The 26,752-nt window shown below is 48.1% G+C and overlaps 8 protein-coding genes across 8 annotated transcripts; 3 read left to right on the top strand and 5 right to left on the bottom strand.

Moving 5' to 3' along the window:
• Positions 1-94: 94 nt before the first annotated feature.
• On the bottom strand, positions 95-729 carry ABOM_003327 (uncharacterized protein; the record flags this gene model as incomplete). The annotated part of the gene is made up of 4 exons (XM_022530457.1): positions 95-212; positions 284-434; positions 501-560; positions 612-729. 4 exons carry the CDS (start codon positions 727-729, stop codon positions 95-97), a joined length of 447 nt encoding a protein of 148 aa, XP_022391503.1.
• A 3,959-nt stretch (positions 730-4,688) lies between these two features.
• ABOM_003326 (oxygenase MpaB family protein) lies at positions 4,689-5,612 on the top strand (the record flags this gene model as incomplete). The annotated part of the gene is made up of 1 exon (XM_022530456.1): positions 4,689-5,612. One exon carries the CDS (start codon positions 4,689-4,691, stop codon positions 5,610-5,612), a length of 924 nt encoding a protein of 307 aa, XP_022391504.1.
• A 1,092-nt stretch (positions 5,613-6,704) lies between these two features.
• On the bottom strand, positions 6,705-8,456 carry ABOM_003325 (phosphotransferase family protein; the record flags this gene model as incomplete). Its single annotated transcript, XM_022530455.1, has 2 exons — positions 6,705-7,519; positions 7,601-8,456. The coding sequence occupies 2 exons, from the start codon at positions 8,454-8,456 to the stop codon at positions 6,705-6,707; spliced, it is 1,671 nt and encodes a 556-aa protein (XP_022391505.1).
• A 1,006-nt stretch (positions 8,457-9,462) lies between these two features.
• On the bottom strand, positions 9,463-12,015 carry ABOM_003324 (uncharacterized protein; the record flags this gene model as incomplete). The annotated part of the gene is made up of 3 exons (XM_022530454.1): positions 9,463-9,705; positions 9,764-9,940; positions 9,991-12,015. The coding sequence occupies 3 exons, from the start codon at positions 12,013-12,015 to the stop codon at positions 9,463-9,465; spliced, it is 2,445 nt and encodes an 814-aa protein (XP_022391506.1).
• A 3,182-nt stretch (positions 12,016-15,197) lies between these two features.
• On the bottom strand, positions 15,198-15,613 carry ABOM_003323 (ribosomal protein S36 family protein; the record flags this gene model as incomplete). The annotated part of the gene is made up of 2 exons (XM_022530453.1): positions 15,198-15,481; positions 15,538-15,613. The coding sequence occupies 2 exons, from the start codon at positions 15,611-15,613 to the stop codon at positions 15,198-15,200; spliced, it is 360 nt and encodes a 119-aa protein (XP_022391499.1).
• Positions 15,614-20,145: 4,532 nt separating this feature from the next.
• Positions 20,146-21,290, top strand: ABOM_003322 (uncharacterized protein; the record flags this gene model as incomplete). The annotated part of the gene is made up of 3 exons (XM_022530452.1): positions 20,146-20,510; positions 20,564-20,882; positions 20,940-21,290. 3 exons carry the CDS (start codon positions 20,146-20,148, stop codon positions 21,288-21,290), a joined length of 1,035 nt encoding a protein of 344 aa, XP_022391500.1.
• A 1,180-nt stretch (positions 21,291-22,470) lies between these two features.
• On the top strand, positions 22,471-23,259 carry ABOM_003321 (2-keto-4-pentenoate hydratase; the record flags this gene model as incomplete). Its single annotated transcript, XM_022530451.1, has 1 exon — positions 22,471-23,259. The coding sequence occupies one exon, from the start codon at positions 22,471-22,473 to the stop codon at positions 23,257-23,259; it is 789 nt and encodes a 262-aa protein (XP_022391501.1).
• A 793-nt stretch (positions 23,260-24,052) lies between these two features.
• On the bottom strand, positions 24,053-26,675 carry ABOM_003320 (Zn(II)2Cys6 transcription factor; the record flags this gene model as incomplete). The annotated part of the gene is made up of 9 exons (XM_022530450.1): positions 24,053-24,552; positions 24,605-24,785; positions 24,848-25,023; positions 25,083-25,353; positions 25,407-25,951; positions 26,096-26,227; positions 26,289-26,389; positions 26,441-26,563; positions 26,623-26,675. The coding sequence occupies 9 exons, from the start codon at positions 26,673-26,675 to the stop codon at positions 24,053-24,055; spliced, it is 2,082 nt and encodes a 693-aa protein (XP_022391502.1).
• Between the last annotated feature and the right edge of the window lie 77 nt (positions 26,676-26,752).

Raw genomic sequence — 26,752 nt, 5'->3', positions numbered from 1 at the left:
ATACACACTAGTTGATGACAGATGGAAAATCCAGCCAATACATACACAGCTCTTACTCTCTACTAAAGCACCCACCGTGCCATATTCAACACATCTAGGAACAGTTTGTTCCGCCATACACGAAGGTTCCATCGGAGTTCTCGCAACCACAGGTGCCGTCGTCAGGGCTTTTGATGCATCCCGTTCCGACACCGGATGACTCTCCGTTGTCACTGCGCGACAATCCAGTTAGTATAGGCTGCCTTCTAGATCACACATGTATTCATAGCAGGGGATAGCTTACTTCCAGAAGAAAGTCCAGCAATCCTCATCAGAATCCGTCATCTCTGCGTCGGTGGGTGCAGTGCAGGTGTAGGCCTTGCATGTTCCGTACGGGGCTCCGTGAGAGGAATCGTATTGGTGGTCAGTGACGAAGACGGCAAAGGTTTGTGTCTCTGTTGATGCCATTAGTATGAACTCGAATAGGAAGATTAGTAGAAAGGGGGAGGAAAGTAGCGTACTCGAGGTTCTCGTGTTGTGGGAGCACTCAGCAGCCTGGATGGCAGTGGACGTCTTGGCAGCTGTTTGCTTGTGTGAGTATTGACATCGACTTGCAAGCCAAAACTACATACGGTCACAATTAAGTGTGCCAGGGCACTTTCCCTTGGTGTTGGATGACGCCGGGGAGAGGGTGGCAGCCGCCAGCGAGGCGCTGAAAACGAGAGTGACGAGGGATTTAGCAGAGACCATTTTGGGAGGTAGTAATCAGAGTGAGCTACAGAACGGGAAGGCCGTAGGGACGACTGCAGTGCTTTTATAGCTGGGGGTAATAGAATGTTTGCATCGCTGTCGCGCAGTCCTGTCTATTAAACTAAGTCATGATGAAACTACGGGGTAGCCCGTTTCACGAGAGTGGATCATCACACCGGTCGTTCTAGAATTGGGTTAAATCCCGAAGCTCTCCCGGACGATTCGAGTCAGGAGAGCTTGTCTTAATTAAAGAAGGTCCACTTGCTTTTGGCTCTGAGGCTGCGGACTTTTGGGACCTTGTAATCAGGCCAACCTGGGGTAAAGCCGTGAGGGAGGTAGCGCAACTCTGCCTGATCTACCAACTGAAGCTATGATAATATTCACCAGAGGTAAATAGAAATAATATATGTATTTTCGATTTGAAGCGGCATGTTGGAAAGATAGAGCTAAGGATTGGCATGACGAATGCCGCCCAAGGTATGCCCTGCAATCCCGGCTAGCCAAGTCCCGTAGCATCAGATCTATTCGAAAGCTGACGTTTTCGAGACCATTGCTCCACAGATCTTAGGATCAGTCAATAGTTAAATAGCCATACGGAAGTCTTTCATGCAATATGTGTTTCATCTGTGGATAATGCAAGTGGGTTGTAGGGATGTTAGTGGCGGAGCACAGCGATCTTGTCCACAATAGCCGGGGGTGAGTCGTTATATTTGCGTGACTCAGCACTCAGTACGTAATGAGTATCTAGCATAATAGGCAAAAATAAAAGTAAGGGATTAGTGAACATAGATCTAGAATTGCGGGTGGCCCGTCCGAGAGATACTCCTTTGCCATCCCATTACAAGACGGGAGGGAAGTCAGCAATCCTACAAAAGCTTTGACTGAAACTACAAACTCCTGATAGCTATATCTTAGCTACTTCTCGACCTCTATGACAAGGGCAACACGGACGCTGCACTCAGACACACATCATAACGAGTCCTCGGGCCATGGAGATGTGATATTGCCACGACGGCCACCACAATATAAATTTAGTAAACATGGTTCCAGTTACATTTATGCATACCAATGGAGCATCAACTCCATATAGCTATAAAGCTCATGACGAGGTTACATAGACGTGTTGGTTGAAGTTACACCAACATAACTAAAAAGCTAGATAAAAACTCACTAGGGCAGGTTGGAGCTATCAGGTCCATGTTCACCAAACGCTCTTTTAACCCCCGAAAAGGCTTATATGCGGCTGTCTATATAAGCACATCTAACTATTATTGAATCTTACTCATTCACCTGTTCCAGGTAAGATCCATTTCTTTATGTGTCCACACTGGCGGATATGGCAACCACAGAATGCGAGCAGTGACCAATGCTTTTGAAGTAATTCTATCATCCATTATTCTAATGCTCTAATATCTACTCTTCTGTCCTATCCTGATATTTAACGACAGTAATTTCCAAGTATAATACATGTGGTACTTGTGATATAGCACACCGTATCCCGAGTCCGCTTTTCAAACAAACTCGACCCGTTGCTCCAAGTAAATCTTGCCAGCAAGTTATGCATCGCCCCTCGATCCTGCGCCTGTTTTCTCCATGCGCCGGGAAATCTCCACTGTATAAAAGGACCAATCAACGCCACAAGCTGCACCGCGACACATATCATGAACGCCACACCAACACCAACCCCATTGACCATGGGCATGGTAAAACTGGTACCACCCGCAGCAAACAGATATCTCGCGAGATTCAGACTGGCACTAGCCGCCGCACTTCTATCAGGAAAAATATCAACGAGATAAGTCATGATAGACTGAGTCAAGACCGCCGTCCAGCCTGTGATGAAGGTAGAAACGATGGGAACGGCGATATGGACGCGATCAGGATAATTGAATGGTCCAGCCGAAGAGGATGATCGAGAGACAATGTAGGAGCGAGAAAGCCAGCACGAGTCGAAGACGAACCTTTCCAATTGGGAAGTTATCTTCATTTCGCGTTCCATCATTCGCAGCCTCGGCGTCGACGAGGCTCTACAAGCATTGGAAAACTCTTAGGATAGTATCTTGGGATGAATCATATCAACCTGAACAACTGCGGAATCTCGCATGTTAGACCTAGATTTTGAACACAAACCTGACCCACGGACCATTCTAAGAGAGTTCATAGACAGAAGGGACGGGACATTCACTAGCCAAGTTAAAAAGATAGTAGGTATATATGGGGAAAGTATTATCTGGAGTAAGAACAGAGAAGAAAGAAGAAACGGCGACAGTGACACTGGCATCCTTGCGCTCTCAGTCTTCTCAAGAACGTTTCCCCCAGCATGAACAGAAATTAATAAATTGCATTTGAAAAGTTCTGCTCAGACAGAGTGCCATTGGCTGTTGAGCCAACGTTAAGCAGTCAATGGCTGAGGAAGGTATACAATTCCGGCGTGAGTTACGGAGTATATTGGGAAGGATTAACTTCTCCTAAAACAAGTGGAAATGAGTCGTCCACACTAAACTAAGCTTTAGCCAAGCTTTCGAAGAAGCTGTGGAATTTTGTGTCCACCAGGGAAGTGGGGTTTGAGTGATACATCAGGCTCATCTGCATCGGACTAGGATGGTGGCGGGAGGATAGTACGTTGGCCACGGATACCACTTAACCTAATACGAAAGACAGAACGTAGGATGACAGCGATAGCTAGCGCTTAGGATTTTAATTTAGCCCCGAAGCAAAAGTATGTGAAGCCAGATGCAAAGTCACGGTATTCGACTACCAGAGCAAAGTGCGTGAAATGGGCATCTAGGTCATCAAGGCGGAGGCTACGGAGATGGGCGCTCCTGAACTGAGCGAGGACTATATCAAGCTGCTCGATTCTCTCTATAAGACAGCTTTGGAAAAATGTGAAGCTAAGTAGCTTGGGGAGAAGAACATCTGCGATGTAGACTCTATGCAAGGAAGGCAGGTTGGGCAGTGCGTGAAGCGCAACATGCTCAGCATTTATGTTCGACCAGCCTCAAGCTTTCTGGACGATTGTCACAACAAAGTGTGAAGAGCGGGACTGGTTCTTTTCGAACCAAGACTTGTGGGAGATACAGTTCCTGGGACACCTGGAGACGTCTGCTGCCGAACAATGCTAAGGTAGGCGTTCGGTGTGGATGGGCATGAAGGATGATGATACTGACTGGGACATAGAAGGGCCATCATGGAGGGACGAAAGGTATGGTGGATTTGAGTAGAAAAGGATACAAACTTGAGACAATTTAGTAGTGTCGAACTTATGGCATAGGCGATGCGAGAATTAATGGACTCGTTTGTAGATGCATAGTCCTGAGAGAACGAGAAAGAATAAAAGGACTTGACTACAGAGTATGCAACCAGAAAATAGCGAATCTTTTTACTTGCGGAGATACGATTTCAGCAGGGTGAGTTCAGTTTTAGGTCGTCTTTACCTTGCATTGATTCTCATATCCCGAAAGATCGGTGGCCTAGGAATAGCGGTGAACTACCACGCTCGAGATCTCCAATGGATATTTAATTATACAATATCCTATAGAGATGGCAGATTAGCGTCCCATGGTTCCAATGGAGAACACCGTGATGAGGAATCAGGATGTAGGGTCTCCGCCAAATTCTGATCGGGAGAATCATGAATCATGATCCACGGCTGGTTACATTGTACCAAGTTCATAGTGGATCTTTCCCCTCGAGTAATCCTTGTGAGTATGGTAGCAAGGGGAACCATTCCTTTCTGCCTTAGACCATTTCGGGGCAAGTAAAAGTAAAAATATTTGCAGGCTAAAACAAGGTAGGCAGGGCGCATAAGTGCAGAATATTGCTTTTTTCCCACCGCTATTGAGCGCCATGCAGGGGATAGTTCCCATTTCAGCTCTCCACATCACAGCTCACATTCCTGAGCTGAACTCTTACAAATCCATGACGTAAGCTAGTTCTCAAAGATAGGATTGGGGTGAGAGATGCACGCTGTTCCTGAGAGGCGAAAGGTGTGCCCGGTTGAGTACGCAAACTCCCCCACGCTGCAATATCGGCCATCACAACCGGTTTACCAGCACTCCCACCTTCCTGATTTTGGCTCAGCAATGTATAAACTATTATCCTCTGGTAACATGTCTACAAAGGACCACTTAATCAACTGCAAAGCGATAACCAGCGAGATCGTCAGTCTTATCTCTCTGCAGTATGCCAATATTCTTGTGAACTCCCATCCTCAAGTAGCACAAGGGGTCCAGAGTCACAGCTACTTTCGAACCGATCCCATGTCCAGAGTTTACTACAGTTTTCTATATATCCACGGCGTGTTTGGAACGCCCGAAGAGAGGGACTATGTGACCAGAATGGTCAACAAGGCCCACCGAGGAGTGAGAGGACGAAATTACAATGCAATGGATCCCAAGCAGCAGCTCTGGGTTGCCAGTTGCTTTTTCGTCGCAACATTAACCGTGCAAGAGACCTTCTTCGGGTTGCTGGATGAACAATCTACAGAGGCCCTCTACAAAGATGCATTCCGATTTGGCACATCTCTCCAGGTGCCTCCAGATATGTGGCCAGAAAGTATTCACAAGTTCTGGGAATATTGGAACCACGAGATTCACCATTTTGAGGCGACACCTGCAGTACTCAGTGTGATTGATGATATTCTATATCCTCATAACTTGCCCCTTTGGGTATTGGTTTTCTCGCCGATTCTGCGTATCTTTACCATCCATTGGCTCTCCGAGACGTATCGAGCGCGGTACGGGCTTCGTACCACGTGGCTTACATCTTTGGTCTTTTGTACTTCTGTGTTTATCATTCAATGGGTTTATCCACTGTTGCCTGAGTTAGTGAGGCATTGTCATGTTTACTATTTGAAGCGAGAGTTGCGGAAATATGTCAAGTAGAATGTGTTCGGGTACAAAAGATATCATTTCTCTCCTGCCTAATCTCTGTGTTGGTGGGGTCATGGCAAGAGTCAGTTACCAGGCAACTCGAATGAAGCTTTTATGGAGGAATATAACATGCCGATTTGTGAATCTGAGTTGGTCTAGGCCAGCATGCCGGACGGTTCGATGCTAGTGAGTACGACTACTAGTAATTTACTCGTGGTAACTACACCACAACACTGGACGGACTAAGGAATCAGAGATGATTGCTATTGCTGCTGGGCCAGGGCTATTTTACTGACAATATAAGCACTGATAACTGACCGAGTCTCCACTGAGCGGTCTAATTTAAACATCACTCGATCGATCTGACCCTTGATTCTTGTCGAAAAGTCATAGGGAAAGTTATTGATCAACTCTATTTATGGGATTTCATGTAGGTAATTGTTTAATAAAGGGATATGCAGGCGTCAAGACAGGAGGATATATAAGGGCTACTCCAGAAAAATTCGTCTCAGTATGTTCGATTATTGAAAACAATGGTTGATAGCACACTGCACGGCCACCGCACGGTTTTCACCCATGGGGATTTGCAACCGGGAAATATCATGGTTGAAGAGCTTGAATCTCACGAGGGTGGAAGTCCAAAGTTCACAATTACGCTCATAGACTGGGAAATCCCCGGCTGGTATCCTGAATACTGGGATTTGTGCAATGCAACTATCTGCTGCAGATTGAAGCCCGACTGGCTTGCACTCATTCCAGACAATCTGGATCAGTATCCCATAGAATATCTCACAATCCAAGTTGTTTATAGCATCGTATTTCACTAAATAGTAATGAATGAACGGTTAGGAGTGAAACTAATCATTGTACGTCGACGCGCTAGCGACACGTTCTCTGTCCACCCACAAATAAGAATGAAGTACACTGGTTCTAACAATTATCTATTCAACGCCTAATAATGACCTACAATAAGCAGAGTAACCCGAAAGAGAACAACATCCTATATAAAAGTTTTGCCAAGGATGAGCAACGCATCCGGAAGATACGCTACTTGTAAGGGTAGCTACGTAGTTATTGTGTGAAACAATCCCTCATCCCTAATCTCTAACTGCCCTTAGAAGACGAGAAATAGTCGCCTTCTGCCAGAGCTCTGGTGATGAATTCCTCCTTGGTCATGTTCCCATTGTCCATGAGCACCTTGTTCTCTTCGAGCTTCGCCAGGGCTTCATCGTACCTCTCTAACTCGGTTATCTTCTGCAACGCAAATGCCGTATGCTCTTCTTCATCATCCAGTTCCTCCTCACGTTTTGCCCATTCTGTCCCTAAATGTTGACGGAGCTGGACAAAAGGAAAACTATGATGATCGTTAAAGCCCGATGAAAGCAGCATATGTAGCCACATGGCCCCGGACTCTCGTGACCACTTGATAAGACACGAGAGCTCTTTCTCTTTGTGATCGGGTAATTTTGCCTCTTCCTCCTCCAAAACACGTACAAAAATATCCAGGTATTTAAAGTACCGGGAAGCAACCCTAGGAGGCTCGCCATCCTGGTACTCCCACGCGGTGTTAACCGGCCTATCCTGAAGAAGCCACCATGGCGCCGAGCCAAACAACTGGGCAGGCCCGATATAGGACCACTCGAGATCTACGACTCCAACAACAGTGAAATCTCCCTTACCACGCACGATCAGATTTGCTAGGCCCAGATCATCGCAAATCAGTTTAAACTTGCCACGGTCATATTTCGCGTGAATCAAGTCAGGGATAAAGGTTTTCAGGACCTTGAATGCGAGATATTTAGTTTTAGCGTTATATTTACCAAAAATAGAGTTTTTTTGGTGACGAAGTTGCTCCCAGTCCTGCTCGGCAAGATATTGGAAGTACTGGGTGGTTGTGGTAAATCCTTGGGCTCGGTCACCTGGATAATATTATTAGTTAATATAGTTAATCTACTAGAGCGTACTGCCAGTAAAGCGCAAGAAGAAACAAGAAGGCGCACCGAAAGTGTCAACTCCTCCATCTTGGAGAATATGGTGTACTTTGAATGTTAGTGGACGTGATCGTGTAGTGTCCTCGGCTTCAGCTTGTGCCGATGGTAGGCTGCCAATAGAGTCAAAATCGAGCTTGAAAAGCTGTAGTAAGAAGTTGGCCAGCTGTCTGTAAATAAAGCCAATATCATCATCGCTAATATCCTCCCGTATAACCCTGGTAGGACATTCCGCATGAGGATCCCGGAGAAGATCACTAAGACTTATGCCATTGATAAAGTCCATAATAATAAATGGACCGAGGCCAAGAGAATTGCTGCTAGCGGGCCCCCACGCCCAGACTCTCGGGACAGGAATAGTAGTTCTTTGGCGGACAAGATCTAGGGCCGTTACCTCCATCGCAACCTTTTCGTCTGTGTAGTCGTCACAGACCATCCCCACACGGGGAAAACGCACCATCCAGGCCATGCCGTCGTTAAATGCCATTTTCACGCCGGCATTGAATGCGCCATGGTGAAACGTTCCCTCAAGCTTACAGAGAAGCTTGTCAGGGTGGAAAGTTGACACCCATTCGCAAAGGCGGCCTGCTCGGTGGGTCTCATTGATCTTATCAACCCAAATTGCGCCCTGCACTTCGTGGACGAGATCGATAAGCGCGTTGGTATCCATAGTGTCGGACAGGGTTTCAATGGAAATGTAAGAACAATTGGTAGATTTAACATGGGTGAGTGAGTTGAGCTGGTTGAGAGGCATGAGGTGGTCGAACAAAGGGGCGGAGGATTGGCTGCCTGAGGCATCCAGCAGCGCAGCTGGAGCAAGGGCTATCTGGGTATCTTCGTGTGAGGGGCGAAGAATGAGGCTCGGCATTTGTGGTGGCACAATGGCACATGGGGCTCATGGACCGAACTTGGCAAGGATAACTTGTTTACGGCCATTTCAGCTGTGCCTTGGGACGTGGGTCGATTGGATATTTTCGCCATTGCAAATAAGAAGAACGCCGTTTTACATCAGGCTTGGGACGGTAAATTTTGGATCGGTAGGAGTCCCGGAGAGGAGTCTTCCTTAACCAGCTTCGGAAGCTTTAAACAGGTCCTCGTCATGAGTGGCTCTCGTTATATTTTAGGGGTCGACAATTGTTTGCTCACCTAGTCTTCGAATGTGATGTCCTTAACGTGTTTGCCCTGATAGGAATGAATGAGTACTCATACATCACTGGATTGCCATAAAAGGTCTTGTGCATATCTTACAAGTGATAGATACTAAGGGGTGAATGGTTTGGGTCCAATCCTCGACGGCGTTCGGCTCTCCTCAACCAAGGTATGCCAGTGTAAAACCGGAGCAAATGGCCCATTGTAGTGAAATGGAATCTTGCACTGCCCTGTCGGACTTTGATTGTACTGTGTCATCTAGCTTAGGACCGCCTTGCTGTCCTTGAGGACGAAGCTGCCTATTTACACCTCACTTCGTTCTCTCTCTATAAACGACTTTATACCCACCAATACTCCGGCGAGGTTTATTACCATCTGGAATGGTGGTAACCTATATAGGTGCGAGCAGAGGGCAATCTCAGTCGTAGATTCAGGTTGATACGGCATTTTGGTCTAGTTGAGAGCCTGTTTGCCTGGACTCACGCCCTCACACAACCATTGACTTGGGGAAGAGCATTTTAGCTAAGAGTCAAGCACATCGCCATTTAATGTTTTTAAATTTGATCACCATGAACTAGCTAGACTAAGTTTGTTTAGCTGGCTGCTGCCCTGGCATACCATAACCGAGTTATACCCATTAGCCACTCTACTGGCTACTTGAAGTCGGAACAGCGCGGCGTTTGAACTTGTCACAGCAAGGGAAATGTATGAGCGAATTTCTAAGTTCATACCCATTGCTGCCCGGAAGCGTACTTCTCAAGCCGCAGGTTGGGCTTGTTTGCAAAGTACGCTGTCGCCCCAGCGGGTACCCGGTCGTTTTCAATATATAAGATCTTTTCCGGGCCTTTGAAGATACTGATCACACCGAAACCTTCGCTCCGAGACCAGAGAGGAAAGGTTGCAACACAGCACCCACATTCATTTGCCTGAGACGCAAGAGTCTTCTTCGTTGCTGGGCCATTGAAAGTCTACCGTCATAGAGTTAGCCTTGGTCGAAGTGAACGGGTTGATACGGGTCGACAGTACCGTTGTGCTGAAGTTTATGCCCGCACCTGTGGGAGAGGCATTTATCCCCACTTCTGATAATAGCCGGTTCGGTCGGTATTTAGATACCACCACGGTGATTTCTTCGGTATGCTGGTTTATTACTCGAATGCATGGCGGGATATTTTTGCTGGTTCGGACAATGGCCCCAAAGATGCCCTATTGAGTGGATGAGCAGTGGCGCATGTATGGGGTTTGATGTGGCCTACCTTGGGTACGGAGTCTAAGGGATAGCTCAGAGCATCTGCCCATTCGACCACCGTCTCAGGCTCTGGGAGGTTCGTGGCTAGAATACACTGGTCCGCGGGTTCGTCCAGAGCATCCCAGAACACGGTTTCGCTGGAAGAGTCATCGTCTAGGGAAGGGGTATCGTCCAAATCTGCATCCTTCGCGTGAAGTTCGAATGGGACATGAACGATATCGTAAAGATGAGCTGCGGTCTTGACAAACTCAGCGGCATCGCGCAGAATGTCTACGTCGAGGTTTACCGATTCCACCAAATAGTTTAGACTGACTGGGCGGTTGGAGACAAGGATAACAAACCTCTCCTCTACAGGAAGGTCGGTTGCGACGCCGTTCGGCCAAAATATTTCTGAGCCCACTAGCTCATCAAAGGAATTACTTCCAAGTGTTATATCAAGCTCAGCCGGGAGCTCAATGCCCAGGGGCCATGCTCCAGTCAGCGATGAAACAGTGCCAACAACGTTGATATTCAGCACGGAAACATAGAGGGTAGTACTGCCCGCGTTCTCGAGACGGATGTAGACGGAATCTCCCTCGGTGATGCGATCACTCCCTGCCATTTGGAAATTCACCTTCGGTTCGCCGTCTTCCACGGTGCCAACCGTGACCTGTAAATTATGTGCCAGTAGATCCTGTCTTCTTTCGCAGCGTAATTCCCGAACACGCTTTGCCCGGGCAAGCCGCTCTGCATCGGCAATAATGTCACTGAATGTTTGAGACGTGCCCTCTTCGGTGCTGTCGATCGAGCGTGATCTGATTCGAATACCTTCATTATCGACTAACAAAACAGAGCCCTCCTCATGGCGAAACTCGGCTAATGGTGACTGTTTGTCATCTGGACTGGCAGGCTTGAGGTATCTGGATTCTGCCACACCCGCTTGGAGACCATCCAAGTCTGGAGGAAGAGATACCGGTAGCTTGTCAACCACATCATGTTGCAAGAAGGCCAAGGCACCCTCGCGGTGTATACTCCTCCACGATGGCATATGTGTTAGTGCAGCTTTAGATTTGAATGCAGCCACAGCCGTAACGGTGGCTTCCACCACTGGTTCTCCTTCTTCTGCCTCATCCGGATTAAATGGAACCACGGTGTAAACGTTCCCCTTTCGCACACCAACCACACTCCCTGCATCAATCATGGCCTTACCATTCTCTACTCTGATATACAGTGCCCCTGACTTGACATGTTGCAGAGAGAAGTGTGCTCGGGTGTCTGGTCCCTCGACCTGGGGATGCTGCCACTGGTGCCGGGTGTTAACCAGCTGACAGACCCTGACAAGCGTAGTCCTCCACGACACATCAATGCCATCCGTCTCCCCCATGGCCTTGGCCAACGCATCAGTCAAGGCCCCGGACCACTGCCCGCGCGCATTGATATGCTCACAAGCACTTTCCGCCGTGGCCGCGGCAGCAATCCGAACGGCATACGGGTTCCCCAACTGAAACACCTCTCCATGGAAATACCCTTTCTCTCGAAGCTGCTTCAAGTACGAATTCAAATCATGGAACTGGACTTTCGACAGACTCTTCTGCTTAACAGGCTCCTCGTCCGGATCGCGGAACATCCTCCCGGAGTGACAGCAGTCGATAACAATAGTCACGTTCCGGGTTTTGTCCGTCGTATCGCGAAGCAAGTACGATATTTCCACATCGAGGATACCCCGGAAGTCCCCTTCGGTCGATTCGTCGTAGTCGACTGGGACAAGGAACTGGAACTGCCATGATTTGTTCTTCTCCTTTCGCTTCTCGTCGTGCACTAAGGCTCCGTGACCTGAGTAGTAGATCACCACCGCGTCGCCGGCAGACGTGACCTCGATCAACTTAGCCCAGGCCTCTAGGATACCAGCACGAGTTGCACTTTCATTGTAGCAAGGGATGATTTCAAAACCTCGTCTTGTGAGAAGGCCCTCCATGGTCTTCACGTCGTTTAAGGTTCCATTCAGCCCGCCATATGTACTGGCGATCAGGAGGGCTCGTTTGTTGGATGACATTTTGGATGTTTCACTTCTAAACTGAGAAGGGTTTCAGGTTTGGCTTCATAGAGAGAGGTATTAGAATGATGAGGCGTTACCGCACGCCTAGGTGGCTCTGGTCCTGGTGCCATCTGCGTTATTAACTTCCCGAATAGCTACTGTCAGGTTTTGTAGCCCTGGAATCTCAGCAACGTCATATTCTATTGCAAAAGGAGGTTTGCCCAAACAGGGGGTCAGCAAGGACGAGGACCCAATAGAGGGTAAAATTGTATTAGGCATTTATGCAGTGGACCAAATGACTAGTCACAGCTGCATGCAGCCGTACATATCGGTCCGAAAGTGGGATGTCAGTTACGACCTCGCGGGGCTGCCGAAAGAACCCCTCATTAGCCGGTTTAAATGTTATCCACCAAAGGTGCCAACCTTCTAAGTTTGTAACTGTTGGCTATTGGGTTTTTCAAACATAGAGGTGGGAGCTACTTAGTAGCCAGTGCCTCGAGAGAAGCAGGGTTGTATACAACGACAGCAAACCCGTTTTGGGGCGGGGCCATAACATGTTGCAACGATCGGCAAAGTATGGCAGCGATTGGACTTGGCCACAGCGCCATTCACCTCTCTATGTCTTTTACGACAGATGTGAACTAGTTTCTAGGCGGCCACTTGGCCTCTGGATTCCCCATATCAAGTATCATATGCAGCGTGCCAGGCATACAGACCATGTCAAGCCCACTTGTCGCAATGTCCTTCTCTCCATCATACTCCTTAGGAGACTGGAAACGTGGATACAGTAGGTTTGGTAGAGGTTGGGCAGTGATGCATATAGTATCACCGATATAACTGGCTGAGTCCCGAATTGTGATATACCCTCTATATAGATTCCCTGCCATAATATGGTTCCCATTCATGAAATTTTCGCGACGCCTCATGTTAGCCTGGATGTGAAGGGACATTCAGTTGGAAGATACAAAGCTCATGGCAGTAATAGACAGATTTTGGCGTAATTTCTGCCACGTATTGGCAGGAGCAATTATTGCAGTTCAGCCCATGGAGTGGAGCGTCGACGTCCCCAACCTATGGATACCCAGTCGACGACATGGCACGAAGTACACCCCTTATCCCCTTGTGATAATGATGATTATGATATTATTCTTATCCCACTCATGATGGTCGCAAGTTGTGCCGCTATATAGCACCGGTTATATATGTGCGATAGCGGTCAGAGGGTGATAGATCTTCTGTCTTCCTATTTCCTTATGAGCGACTTGCATAGGATCACTATCACCCCTCGTACATCTTTCTACCTTGTCCATGGAACTAGAAACAATGAATTATATACTTCTTAAGGCTATACTCGATCCAAATATAACGATAATTGCACGTCTAGTGGTCGTGGAACACTACACGCAGTAGATCTCTTGAACTATGATAAGAATGTGTGAACATTACTAGACATAGACAAACTTGAGATGGCAAATAGAAATAAGTAGCTACACAGCAGATGAGAACCAATCGAAAACAAGTTAGCACCTCCTAATAGCCATGGAGAACCACAACGTTCGAAATACCACTATCGAGCGTCAGAGCTCCATCGTGGCAAAAATCTTTATCGTTCTCACCTCGCAACGGTCCTGCTAATGGCGAAAGCTCTTGATACTGCTATTTAGCACGACAGCCTTGGGGACGGCAATAATAGTAACCGAATCCGTTGTTCAGATGTGCAGAAGGTGCGTTATCTTGGTTGGTATCTCCCGGGGTGATCGTATCATCTTTCTCCCCTGCGGTACGAAGGTCCTCGACGCCCTCAACTGGGAGACTAGAAGCCAGAGGAACGGATGAGAGGAGAAAGGTAAGGAAACAGAGCAGCTTCATTCTGGATATATGTTTGTTTGAGACGTTGGGACTTGGGACAAGGATGGGACTGGGTTTGAAAATGCGGATTTTGAAGGGTTGGAATTAGATGAGGACTTACATAGGCATAGTAACTGAAAGTCAATATTTATATTGTGAACCAGCACCAATGTGAATTGTTCTCTGAAGTGATATACTTGTCTCCAGAGTTTCTCGAATTCAAGAATATATGGTGAGGATAAAACCCATTCCCAGGTTGAGATAGTCTCTTTTCGGTAAAATGAAAAGTGGCATAGTTGTGTATGTGGAGTAAATTAACTACTTAATCAAACTAGCTGCACTGCTCTACAGTGATATATTGAAGTTGTAAGTAATTTACTAAAAAGTATTCTTATTCGTGGAGAGGTCCTGGTGAAGGAAAGTGAGGGAGACGAGAGTAGGAACGGGCATGCCCAATTACGAATATTGATAGTACTATGATGTTCTATATTTACTTTCATATGCAGTAGGGTTGTGCCTAGTTCGAGAATTCAATTACGCGATAGAGCATGAATGATATGTGTCTTGCACATTGCTTCAAAGGTCACTCACTTCCCCCACAGTGAGAGTTGAGTATTTTTATATACTCTCTCTGTTTATATCTTGCCTACTCTTCATCAGTTTCTTGCGCTCCCCATCGTCGACTATTACTTGAACCGAGACTTCTCTTAGACGCGCTCTCTCATATGCGTGGTACCCGAAAAAGGAGATAATAACTCAATGATACTCAAAGCGATTGCATATCAGTGTGTGAGGTTCTAAAGCACCCTTCACTATGCTAAGATTTCGGGTATATGGGTATTGTGCAATCTGTGTACGTGCAGCGGGATTGACGAGACACTCAAAACTCTCAATTTGTGCACAAAATTCGGGATTCACAGCATGAACTTCTACCAGAGAATGAAGATGGTTGTCCTAATTTTGATACATGACTGGCCATTGTTATTTATACTTTTTATACATTCTTTGCCTGTTTCTTAGAATATGGATTCGCATGACGCCTTCTCAAAAACAATGATAATGCTAACCGAGAGAACTACGAACCACCAACGCCTGGCTGTGCAGATACATGACGAAGACAACACACCTCCTTGGACAAAAGAAAGGAATTAAAACAGGAAACCACCTGGACCCCATGCCCTTCATGCTGACGCTGTTGTATAGTGTAGTGGGCTTTGAAAAGTGAAGCCTCACTGAAAATTCCCATTCGAAACCGAGGTGAATGGACACTCAGAGCTTTGATATGTCCAAATCACACCCAACTATCTGTGGTTCAACATGAGGGGCTGCTGTCTAGGCAAAAGGACAACATATTAACGGAGGAGGCTAGCGCCACCAGACTCAATGGCGTCGATTTCGGCTTCTGTCCATGGAAGGTGGTGAGTCAGTGAGGAGACATCCCCATGGTCAAGACATCCTCCGCTTGACTTGGTGGACCCCTCGGAAGTAGCAGAGCCCGGATTCACGAGTCCTCGCATAAGGGGTGCCTGGTGAAGCGGACCATGTTGGTAGGCCCTAGAGCGGTAGGCGACGAAAGAGTCATAAGAGCTGCTGGCGGGTGACATGGAGGGAGACCGAGAGGGGTGGCCAACCGAGCCTGAGCAGACATTTTCAGTTAGCGTAAGCGAGGTTAAGCCACTGGGGAGTCCATACGAGTGACAAAGTTCTGGCCAATAGCTCGGATACGAGAAGCCCGAGCAGCGCCTTGGAGAGTAATGGTAGGGTGCATTGTAAGATCCGAAGACGAACCAAGACCAATTGAATTGTCGTAGGCTTTTGTGCGGCTGGCTTGACATCCAATGAAGTATGCTAGGTGGATACTAATGGAGGGGAGGCAATAGGGGTTGTTCGGAAAATTCTCGGTATCAGTCCGCCTGAATAGGAGCAATGCTAATAGGTGACGCGAAAGGTGAGAAGTTGGAAAGATATTTATGGCAGGGAGATGTACAAAGGGCAAGTGCTGTTTGAATTAAGAGTAGACCAGGTCGATGTAGCCATAAACTTCTGAACAAGATATCGTATATATATACCTGTCTCCGAGGTCAACATGTATACCTAACATTCGTCGCGGGGTAGCCCATTCTTCCATTAGTGCCTCTCGCATTTTTCGGCTTCGGCAAAAGCTCCCGACGAAGGATGAGACACTCACACGATGGATGCATCGGGAAAAACGGGATTGCTACCCTTAGGTGGAACCTGGGTAGTAAAGATTCCGTTCTGGACTGTACCTGAAGACAAGACCAACCGCTGCTGCTGCAGTCCAGAAGCGGGGACCAGATCAGCTATGTGATCCTCTGCCTTTGTTCGATATCCATCGATTGCCTCTCCGTTCAAAGTATATTGAGCTACATAATTGGGCCCCGTAGGGAGGTCTCCCGTGGTCCCTGGGCGGATAAGCCATGTGGCGTCCTTCAGAAATCTAACATATCTCTGCTTTGCCATGCATCGCCGTCAGTACACGCACAGTACATTTTCTATTGTTTGATATGACAAAATAAGATAACTGTGAACAGTTGCATCTATCAAACGTCCGTTCTTCGCCCGCAGCTGTTGTTTGCCGGCAAACAACAGCTGCTGTGGCAGTATAGGGTATATAAGGCGAGCGTTGACCAAATATTGCTAATCACAGGAGCCCGTATTACTGGAAGAGATAAGATCCAACTTGTCCAACTTGTTTAGCCCTAATTATGATGATGGTATATACCAGACAAGCCGTGGCAATAGAATATATCGCCAGAATACACACCAACCCCTGGAAACTTCGGTTATATCTCCTCCTTATCTTCCTATCTTAGTCTTATCAACTCTAACTCTACAAATTCTGATAGTTACTCTGCTTCTCAACTGAGTGTCTTAAAAACAGATAAGCTTCTACTTCTATAATTTGGTGATTGGGAAGAGGGACGGGTCTATAATAAGAAAATATCAATCTATATTTACTATTAGATTAAATAGAAAATTAAGCTCAATAATAGAATAGTATTAGAAGATATAGAACAAGATCTAATTCTTATCTCTGAATTTCCTTAAAGACTTTTCGTGCAGTCGAAACTTAGAGAGAAATTATATTGGAAATATTTCTATAAAAATCTTATATCAGATAATATATCTGTGATAATATCAGTTTCTAGACTTCAGAAAGTTAGTTAATAATTTTCTAAAACTGATATTAATTGATTTTATATTGAGAAATATCTGTCATGACAATATAGCACTTAAAAGAGTAAACACAGTACTGAGACCGATTTCAAGAATCACGTGTACCCCTTTGATATCACAGGGCAAGTCAATTCCCATCCAGCGTAATATCTATGCTGTCTTCTACCTTGCCCATGTTTGAGCAGATATGAGGCTCTCGTGGACCAGGGGGGCCCCGCTTTGTTTGTGGACATAGGTATTCATTGAGGATATCAAATGTCCTGGGATTGTTGAGAAAGCTGTCTGCTTCCTCCTCTCTTGTTGTGATATCTGGGCAAGGCAGACCGAGGCCCTCTATAGCCTTCCCAAGGAAATCTCTTTGATATTGAGATAGTTCAGACTGGCGTTGATTCAAAAGCCTGATTTCGTCCAAGATGGTACTGTATATAATAGCAGATGTTAGCGTACTATGATCATAAAAGTGGCAGAACAACGTCCATTACGACTAGTACTGACCTTTGTATAACGGCATTATAGATTCCCTCCAAGTATATTCTCTTTTGTGTAGCCTTTCCTTGTCTCCCAGCCAGCTTATTCTTCCTTGCGACGAACAGACTCCTATAGACACTTTTTACTCCTAGTGACGAACTTTCATAGCCAAAGGATGCCAGATCGCGATGAGATTCCGCGTAAAATGTTTCAGCCTCAATGACAGCTGAGGCTACTCTCCATATCAAATGCTTTGGGAGCCCGTCAATATACGGTTTTAACCTGTCTCCTGCTGATTTCATGGACTCAAGCTCATCCTTGGCGCTGTCAGTGTAGCGACGCAAGTCAGAAGTGGAATTTGCTAGCTGATAACAAGAGTAGAGTAGGGTGATAATGATCGCGTATGCCAGTGTTACAATCCCCATAATATTACCAGTTATTGACAAAGGGCTATCCGAGCATGAGAGCAACTGGGCAGAAGTAGTATTTTGCGCCATGGATATCTTGCAAAGTCTATCAGAAATGGCAGTGTACGTGAATCCAATGTCTAAAACGGAATTGTCATATACCGTGTGGAGAGGGCGATGATGGAATTCTCCTTTGTCAACGGACACTCCAGGAAACTTGCTGCATGCCACGTGATGATATGGGCCACACAAAATAGCGATGAGACAAAAGACTAGACTGGCGTTTGGCCAGGTTAGGTTAGGTTCAGTTATACCTAACCGCTAGGTTATGGCTAGGTTATATATATATTGTACTGTCCGTGGTTAACCGCCGGTTAACCTAGTTCTGCCTGAGGCGGCCAACTAAGCCTATTTAGACAAGCGGTAGGCCAGGGCTATTAAAAATATAACTGGCAGAGGATAGCCCTAGTAGACCGCCTCCCTGGATAGGCTTAGCCTGGTGCCTTATAGCCTTATCAGGCAGAACTAGGTTAACCGCGGTTAAACACTTTTATACCTTAACCTAACCGACCCCGGTTAGGTTAGGTTATGGCTAGGTTACAACGGTTAGGTTATGCCACTCTACGAAAGACATTGGAGGGTTGCCGGACTGAGAGCTGGGCTGCTATTCCTGCCAAATTGCTGGCTGGAAATGACTCAATAATATAATGACGCTAAGTTCTTGGCGGTGGGGGTCAGAGCAATTTCGAAAATTACTGTACGAAATCCCCGAATATTATGTTGTCCTTCGCGAGAACCTACCGTGGGTGCCAAGACTGAGATTGACCATACGAAGGGCGGATAGAAAGACTGGAGCCAGGTGATCGTAGTATTACAGGATCGGCATGTAGCCAAGTGAGGAAGGACCGGAAACTGGCAAAGGTAGAGGGAGGAGTAGTAGCTGATGATGCGAAGTTCAATACTACTGTGGGCTGATATTCTACGCCATAATATCTGCCATTGATACCTGATGGAAGTCTGCTACAACGAGTAATCCATCCTGGAGATTGGAACGAGGGTTGGGGATATCACATACGGCAATGCTGTTCATCACATGGTATAAAGACCTAAAACGCGCAACTCAAATTGTACTAGATAATAAAGTTGTTAACAGGGGTCCTTGTGATGGTGAATAGTATGGTACAACCATGTAGAAAGCTGTTTGAAGACTCGGCCGCAAACACCTAAATTACCTAATGGTAGAGCCTGCCGGTTGCACTTGGGGGTTGTGCAAGCCGATGAGGACACCTTCTCGTACAGCGTCCCGCATAACATATCCGACCAGATTTTAGTTGAAGCTTGAGCTTCGGCTGATATAATGGGTCTCTTGAATGCGAAGTGGGCTGCTCCACCTCTAGCTAGTGTCGAGCATGGGGGACGGGGTACACGGGATATGTTATGTCGGAAAGGTTCAGGTGAGGCTTTTTCAGTAACCAAGCCATCAATTCAGCTCTTAGTAAGACTCGGGGTTGACTTTTGTCTGCAGAAGAATCGGATGCAGGGTTCGGCAAGCCCCACCGTGACCAGTATGCGAACATGTCGTGAGGACGACCCCATGGGGAAGTATTGCATTCAATGCGGGCCGAAGTGCTACTTGTTTCAAACTCGGAAGAGGTCTATAGTTTCGAGTCCCCATGGGGGCCAACACCCCAGTTTGTCCTAACATGATAGGCCCCCCTGGGGGTGGGGCGTCCATTATACACTGAACCCGAGCCGAAGGAGGTATGCAAATCCCGAGCCGAGCTGATACTACTAGCCAGGACTCCTTATTTGTCCTGTGGGAGGCGGGGCGGTTGGCTATCGCTGCTTGGGTCCTCGGAAACAGAACCCGATCCTTGAAGTCAAGGGCAATCAATCAGGAAACTGGCTGATGTCCGCAGGGCTAGGGTCACTTGCACATCCGAGTTTCTAGAAAGCTTGGCACTCGGGTCGCTAGAACTACCAAGCTTTGTCGTGGAAAATGGTACCAGTTTAGGATAGTCTGAATGCCCTCATCCGATCTCCGAGCCGAGTGGCTCGTGACCTTTTCGATTCGAACCTGGTGGTGTGAACCAAGTCTGCCGATGCCAGAGGACATGCATATAAGGGTGCGGTGATCCAACACAAATTAGTTCAACAAAACAGCATCATTCAACAATATAACCACTTGCATCAAAAGCAATTCAACGTCCCTTCCATCCACACAGCAATGGCACCTGCAGCACTCCTCGCCCCAGAGCCCCCCGTCGTTATCGGGCCGGCCACCAGGAAGGCCACACGGCCTTCCAGCACGCTCCCGCAGTCCCTCATTGACGGGGCTCGGATCCCTCAGAAGGATACCTTCGATCCAAGCAAGCACCTCAACTTCCAACCCCCGAAGCGCATCTACACTATGGAGGAGATCGGCCTGGAAGGGCAGGGCATTTCTCCTCACGCCGGGTCGGAGCCTTTCTCTCTCTTCAACGAGGAGGCCATTAGACAGATGAGGGCAGAGATCTTCAGCGACGAGGTCTTGGCGGACTGCCAGTACTCTTCGACCTTTAACAAGCACATGGTCCGCGGCATGGGCCCAGCGTACGTTCTCCTGATTCTTAGAGATGTTAGCGGCTTTTTGCTAACTTTTGCAGCCGCGCCCCTTTCACCTACGACGCATGGAACAACCCCGAAGTTCTCCGCCGCATCTCCGAGGTGGCCGGCATCGACCTCATCCCTTCTGTTGACTTTGAGATCGCCAACATTAACATCTCCGTCAACAGCAACCCCACCCAGGTTGTGCCGGAACAACAGGTCTCATCCACCGATGAGCTGCCCGCAGTTGCCTGGCATTATGACAGCTTCCCCTTTGTGTGTGTGACCATGCTCTCCGACTGCACTGGCATGGTTGGTGGTGAAACGGCCTTGCGCACACCTTCGGGCGACATTATGAAAGTCCGGGGCCCCGCAACGGTAAGTGATAGCAATCTATCCAGTCTTTTCTTAGTCCGGTACTAACTACATTTGAAGGGCACCGCGGTCGTTCTGCAGGGCCGGTATATCGAGCATCAGGCGTTGAAGGCATTGGGCGGCCGTGAGCGGATTAGCATGGTCACTTGCTTCCGCCCCAAGAATCCCCTGGTCCGCGATGAGACTGTTTTGGTCGGTGTGCGTGGCATCAGTAACCTCTCGGAGCTCTACACTCAATACACAGAGTACCGTCTTGAGCTGTTGGAGGAGCGTCTCCGCCTCAAGCAGAAGGAGGAGCGCCGCCGTGTTACGGCCAAGCGGCCATTCGATATTGCTGATATCCGGCAGTTCTTGAAGGAACAGAAGGCCTTCCTGGAGTCGATGCTGGAGGAGATCATTGAAATCGAGTAAATGTTCAGGTTGCTGAGATGTACATGATGATTTCTGGGCTTTAGACTTATTGGGTTTGTTTTAGCAATTTGTATGTTAGCGGCATGGTCCTTCTGCGGATTTTTTCTTTGGTTTGTGTTCTGCAGTCATTAGATATTTGATAAAATTCAGTGGTTCATTTCAGATATAATCCATCTTCCCGCATTAGCACAATTTTGAGCTATGGAGCGTATTTCTCCTAGTTCTTCATCCTCTATTATAAGATGGGATGGCTTGCACAGGGCTTCTTTCTTGTTGCTGCCCCCATAGCATATTGCCTAGGTGGTACTGAGCCAGTATAATTGTAACACTCGAATATTCTTTAGACCATGTGTCCGCACCACAAGGTGTTTGCTTCCTGCATCTTTTCTTCGTTGGGCGTTTGCGAAACCCCGCGTTGATTGATAAGAGTCTTTGTATAAACTTACTTGTATCACGACTCTCCGCCATTGGTGCCTCTTCTAGTAGAATGTACGTAGTCACTTTAATTCAAGGTCTCGCTCCTTTCTCCTTTTCGCAGTTCCTACACTTTCGCACATTCTTTAATATACCGAGATTGAAATAGATGACAAGACCGCTATACTTGGCTTTGCTATCCCATTTCTAAGCTACACCCCCGTACACCGAATAGAATATATATCTACAATTCAGAAATCAAAAACTCACCCTCTTCTCACATAGATCTACACACCCTTGTCCTCCGGAACGCCCTCCATAGAACTAAAGCTATGCCATTCACCATACACGATTTAACCACAAATGGTAAAAAGTTCCCCAAAGCCCAAGACCCCAGAGATTAGATGCAAGGCAAGTCGACATGCATCACTTGACCGTAGCAGTTGACGAAAGGGATCTCCACGTCCACCGAGCGTGGGTTGTTTCGTCGGGTTCAGAACCCGAGATAGGATCAGTAGCCGGGTGGATCCGATCTCGACCCGAGGCCGATCCGAATGACTCGTTCGCTTCGCTGTATACATACATGCAGAGAGAATAGTATATATACTTATCTGCGCGTGCGCATCTACCCAATGAATATTCATAGATCAGTCTGTTTTACTCATCTGCGTGCATTGGAGGGAGGTTTCACGACCACTCGAAAACAAAACCTGGCTAATTCCTTCCTCTATTGATAATACCACACCACCCCCGGATCAACCACAAAATGCCAGCCCAACAAAACGAACTCCAAGAAGTCTCTCTGGCCCTGCGCACCGCGCGGGCAAACCAAACCCCAATCCAGCCGCCGAGCAAGACATGGCCGACGCTGGACGCCGAAGACGGGTTCAAGGTCCAACAGATCAGCACGGAGCACGCGGTGCAGAACGGCGACCGTCTGGTAGGGTACAAGCTGGGCAACATCGCCAAAGTAATGCAAGACGCGTTCGGGCTCGACCACCCGGACTACGGTTTCCTGCTTGCCAGCACCTTCGTCTACGAAAGCACGACCATCCGGCGCAAGGACTACATCAAACCGTACGTGGAACTGGAGCCGGCGTTCGTGCTGCGCGGACCACTCAAGGGCCCGAATGTCACTGTCGCCGATGTCATGAATGCCATTGACTACGCTATCCCCGCGATCGAGATCATCGACTCCCGGGTGCAGAACTGGGAGATTGGGCTGGCAGACACCCTGGCCGATAATGGGTCCACTGGGGCTGTTATTCTGGGTGGTACGCCGAGGAAGCTGACTGAGCTGACCTTGAGGGACACGAGGGGCACGCTGCGGTTTAATGATAAGGAGGTCATGGATGGCAATACGGCGAATGTGCTGGGGAACCCTATCTCGGCGGTGGCGTGGTTGGTGAACCGTTTGGCGGCTTATGATATTGAGTTCCAGCCGGGGCAGGTTATTCTGCCTGGGAGCTGTTTGCAGGCCGTGCCGATGGAGGAGGCGGGGCATTGGAAGTGTACTTTTGAGGGTTGGGGTACTGTTGAGTTTGATGTTGTATAGAGGATTTGGTTTGCGATTCATGGATAGATTTATATTGCGATAGACTTTGGTTATATATTATGGGTTTCACGACGTTTGCTGTCTGAATTAAGAAAGCTGTGTTTCGTCAAAAAGGCCTTTTATCTACTAGTAATGATCGTAGTATTATTTGAAAGAGCGAGAAAAGCACAGTGACAGGTTCCATGTATCAGTGGTTCTCAGAATATATTCACACTGAGCGATCCAGCAGACGTGCTGTTCATAGCGTGCTGCCATGTTCTCACCTATTACTGGAGTCTCCACCATAGCGATAAACCTAGTTCACCATGGTGATCCTATGACACCCTCTACAACGTAGCACTGAGTGCAGAGACGGCGTTCAGCTCCAACTCTGGCCCTCCATCGTCGGGATGTGCTCGGGTCTCCTGACCCACCAAGCCCCAGAAGCCGAGCCCTCGGTGGTGTGGATAAAACTAGCTAACTTAGGGCAAACAGATTGGTGGATGCAACTCCCGACACTGATTCTGGGGTCGGCGATCAAAATGGGTCCTGTTCCGGGGACAGCGTGGGGTTGTGTCTAGCCCAATTATTCTCAGTCCATTCACCAGTGACTAGTAGACATGAAAATGGGTACCTCCAGTATTGAGGTATTCTGATAGGGGGGATACGATCTCTAGCAGCCCCAGAGAAGTACATCGGATGCAAGAGGCCGCACCACTCGGCACAAGGCACCACCCGAGACTGAGAACCTCGCATGGTGTGGGCGACTACAGGGGATTCTTAATAGCTCGGCAATTCAATAGTTGCGCCTTTTCTATGTCTCTCTAGGATCTAGCAGACTATACGACTCGTGGTGTCCAATCTGCGCAACAATGGAAAAGAACTCGTAGGATGAAATGCCCAGACTATCCAGGCATTCCATGTTACTAGCTGTCGGGCGGAGCTCCGAAGGTAAGAGTTCCGGGTCCCCATCGGTCGGTAGAGTTGGCTCAGGTATCGGGAGTAATTGACTGTCCGGGTGTTGTGAGAGATTTTCAACCGCATGCTCATCCTGCGGCAGGCTGGGTAGAGTGAGAGTTTGAAGGCCACAGCGCTCAATCCGCGTGGCCAGTTCCTGGAAGAGGTACTCGAGATGCGTCAATTCAGCCTTCCGTGCGGCCGCCACCTGGTTCCCTTTGTAGATCATGCCGTCCAGAATGGCGTACACCTGGTTGAGGGAACAGTCTTCCACAGCTCCTGGGAAAAGGGTATGTGCCATCATCAGGTGGATTGCGGCCCCATATGTGTATTCCAAGTCAAAGGGTAGGAATGCCTCTATTGAGGGTTTAGCGATGAGGGACAATTAATGAAATGGCTATCTACTTACCTAGAAGATCATCTTCATCGGTCAGTAGCTGCAGTGTCTTTGCAGCTGACTTGATCCCGGTCGCGATCAGAGCTTCTGTGGCAACCAGCAAGCTCTGCCAGTCTTCTTCACCCTGGCCTAACTTCTCCAACCGCTCTTTGAGAACGGACAGCAGCAACGGGCGCGTGGCAACAATGACACACTAGAGAGTAAACCGCATTAGCAATGATGATGAAAATGCTTAGTAAATATCGCAAAGCACACCTGGTGATATATTAACATTATAAGTCGTGTCTCCCTGGGAACCCGGTGGAGGGGCTTCTGGAGCTGTATCGACACCGCACTTTCAATCTCCTGAGCGAGGCCAGCCATGGTATGGAGAATCGACCTCGTCTGCTCGAGGAAGATGCCGAGTTGAGTTTCCTCGGTCTTGTAGATTGCTTCGATGGAACTGTCAGCGATACGAGAAGAAGAGCTATCTATCGGGAACGCGGCTTACAGGAAAGAATAAATGAAAGCATTTGAGATAGTCGGACCCGAAGACTGAGCGTTGCATTGCGCGAAGAGGTTGTTGGTGGATCGATCAAAGTCGTGATATCACTATCCTGGGTAATCATCGGTAGCCCCAGAGATGACGAGAAATGTCGGTCCATCAGGTAGAGAGTCCACCATAGGTTGTGGCAGCGGGTCACCGTGTCGATCCCCAACTCCTCCTCTGGCAGCTGGGTATGCATCCCCTCTAATTGTGCAATCCGTATGGCTTGGCCCAGCTGCACCAGTCAGCCGATCCACCAGTTGGGATGCCACAGGGTGTCCCACTTACGTATACATGAGCGGACTCTCGATGATCAACAGAATACAAGTACAGTCCTGCGAGCCCCAGCACCTCAATGGCTAGCACACTATCCTTCCACAAGGTTGAATGCTCCGGCATGAGAGACATTGCGCGTAAGAAGTATTTTGCTCCCGGAGGTTCCCTGGGGTTTTTGGTGGGCTGTACTACGAACGCACTTCCGAATGCCAGCACCAAGAGGAACTGGACAAACCACAGTTTATATTCCATGGCCTTTTGAGCCGCATCTCCGTAGTAGAATTCGTGGAGATGACCGAGGAAGGTCTTTTCTTCGAACAGGAAGTAATTTTGCCCCATGTAGAACATGACTGTGTTCAGCAAGTAGAGCGCATGGTCCAGGGAGGGTAGTCCATGGATATCAGGCTGGTCCTCCGGCGCTGCGGGCCGCCAGTTCAAGAGATAGATGTCTCGGTCGATGAGATTGGGGGCACTGTGGGATTCCTGGTTGAGTTTCTCGGTCATCATCAGCGTGAGTCGCGCCGTGAATGACCACATGGATGAAGGAGCCAGCCAGACTAGATGACACTGTTAGCGCTCATTCATTTATTAGTTCCAAAGTCCAGTCTATCCCGTCTCCTGCATGCTTCATTCATCTTCCCGCCGTGATTTCAGGAATCCGGCCTGGTGCCATATCGACTTCCATGAGACGGTGTACGTACTCCAGCTCCGCTTATTCCGGTGAGTATTTTTGATCGTTTTGGACGGCAACGTGAACGGGCTGGTCCAGATGCTGCGCGCATGATCAATTCTTGGTGGTGAGTGGATAACGGGCTCTTCGGACGCTATAGCCTCTAGATCGATTCAGTGGCGCTCAGCAGAGGATCATTGTCTCGTTGTTTTGTGATCTAATACCTTCGGCTTCGACTTCCGGCGTAAACGCAGTCTCGGAAGACCGCTTCATACCCTGAGAATGAGACTTTTCATGCGCCTCCCGCCGTAACTGCTGCAGATAACTGGCCTAAGAATCAGCAGGGCGACTCGCATTGAATAAAATGTCAACGTACCTCTCCGTCACGACGACCTTGTTGGGTGGCTCGGTAAAGACACATCGCACCTTGCGGCGTTGACAGTTATTGCACGGATCCGTTCCCGAGCATTTAATTTTGCTCTGCCGGCACGAAACACAGCTGTGGCGCTCTAGGTCAGCTCTAGGGTAATAATTCAAAGACATCGGATCGCTCCTTACGCATTTGCAGTCCGCCTGACCTTGCGCGACTCGGGTTTACTCTCGGCGGTCATAGTGCATGAGACACTGATTCCGGGGGGTAGTATGGAGGGATAAGTTCTGGGGTTGCTTAGCACTTGCGGGGGATGGG

The sequence above is a fragment of the Aspergillus bombycis genome, assembly GCF_001792695.1.
Source record: "Aspergillus bombycis strain NRRL26010 chromosome Unknown contig00020, whole genome shotgun sequence".
In the NCBI taxonomy this organism is placed as follows: domain Eukaryota; kingdom Fungi; phylum Ascomycota; class Eurotiomycetes; order Eurotiales; family Aspergillaceae; genus Aspergillus; species Aspergillus bombycis.
This window is presented reverse-complemented; position numbering and strand designations above follow the sequence as displayed.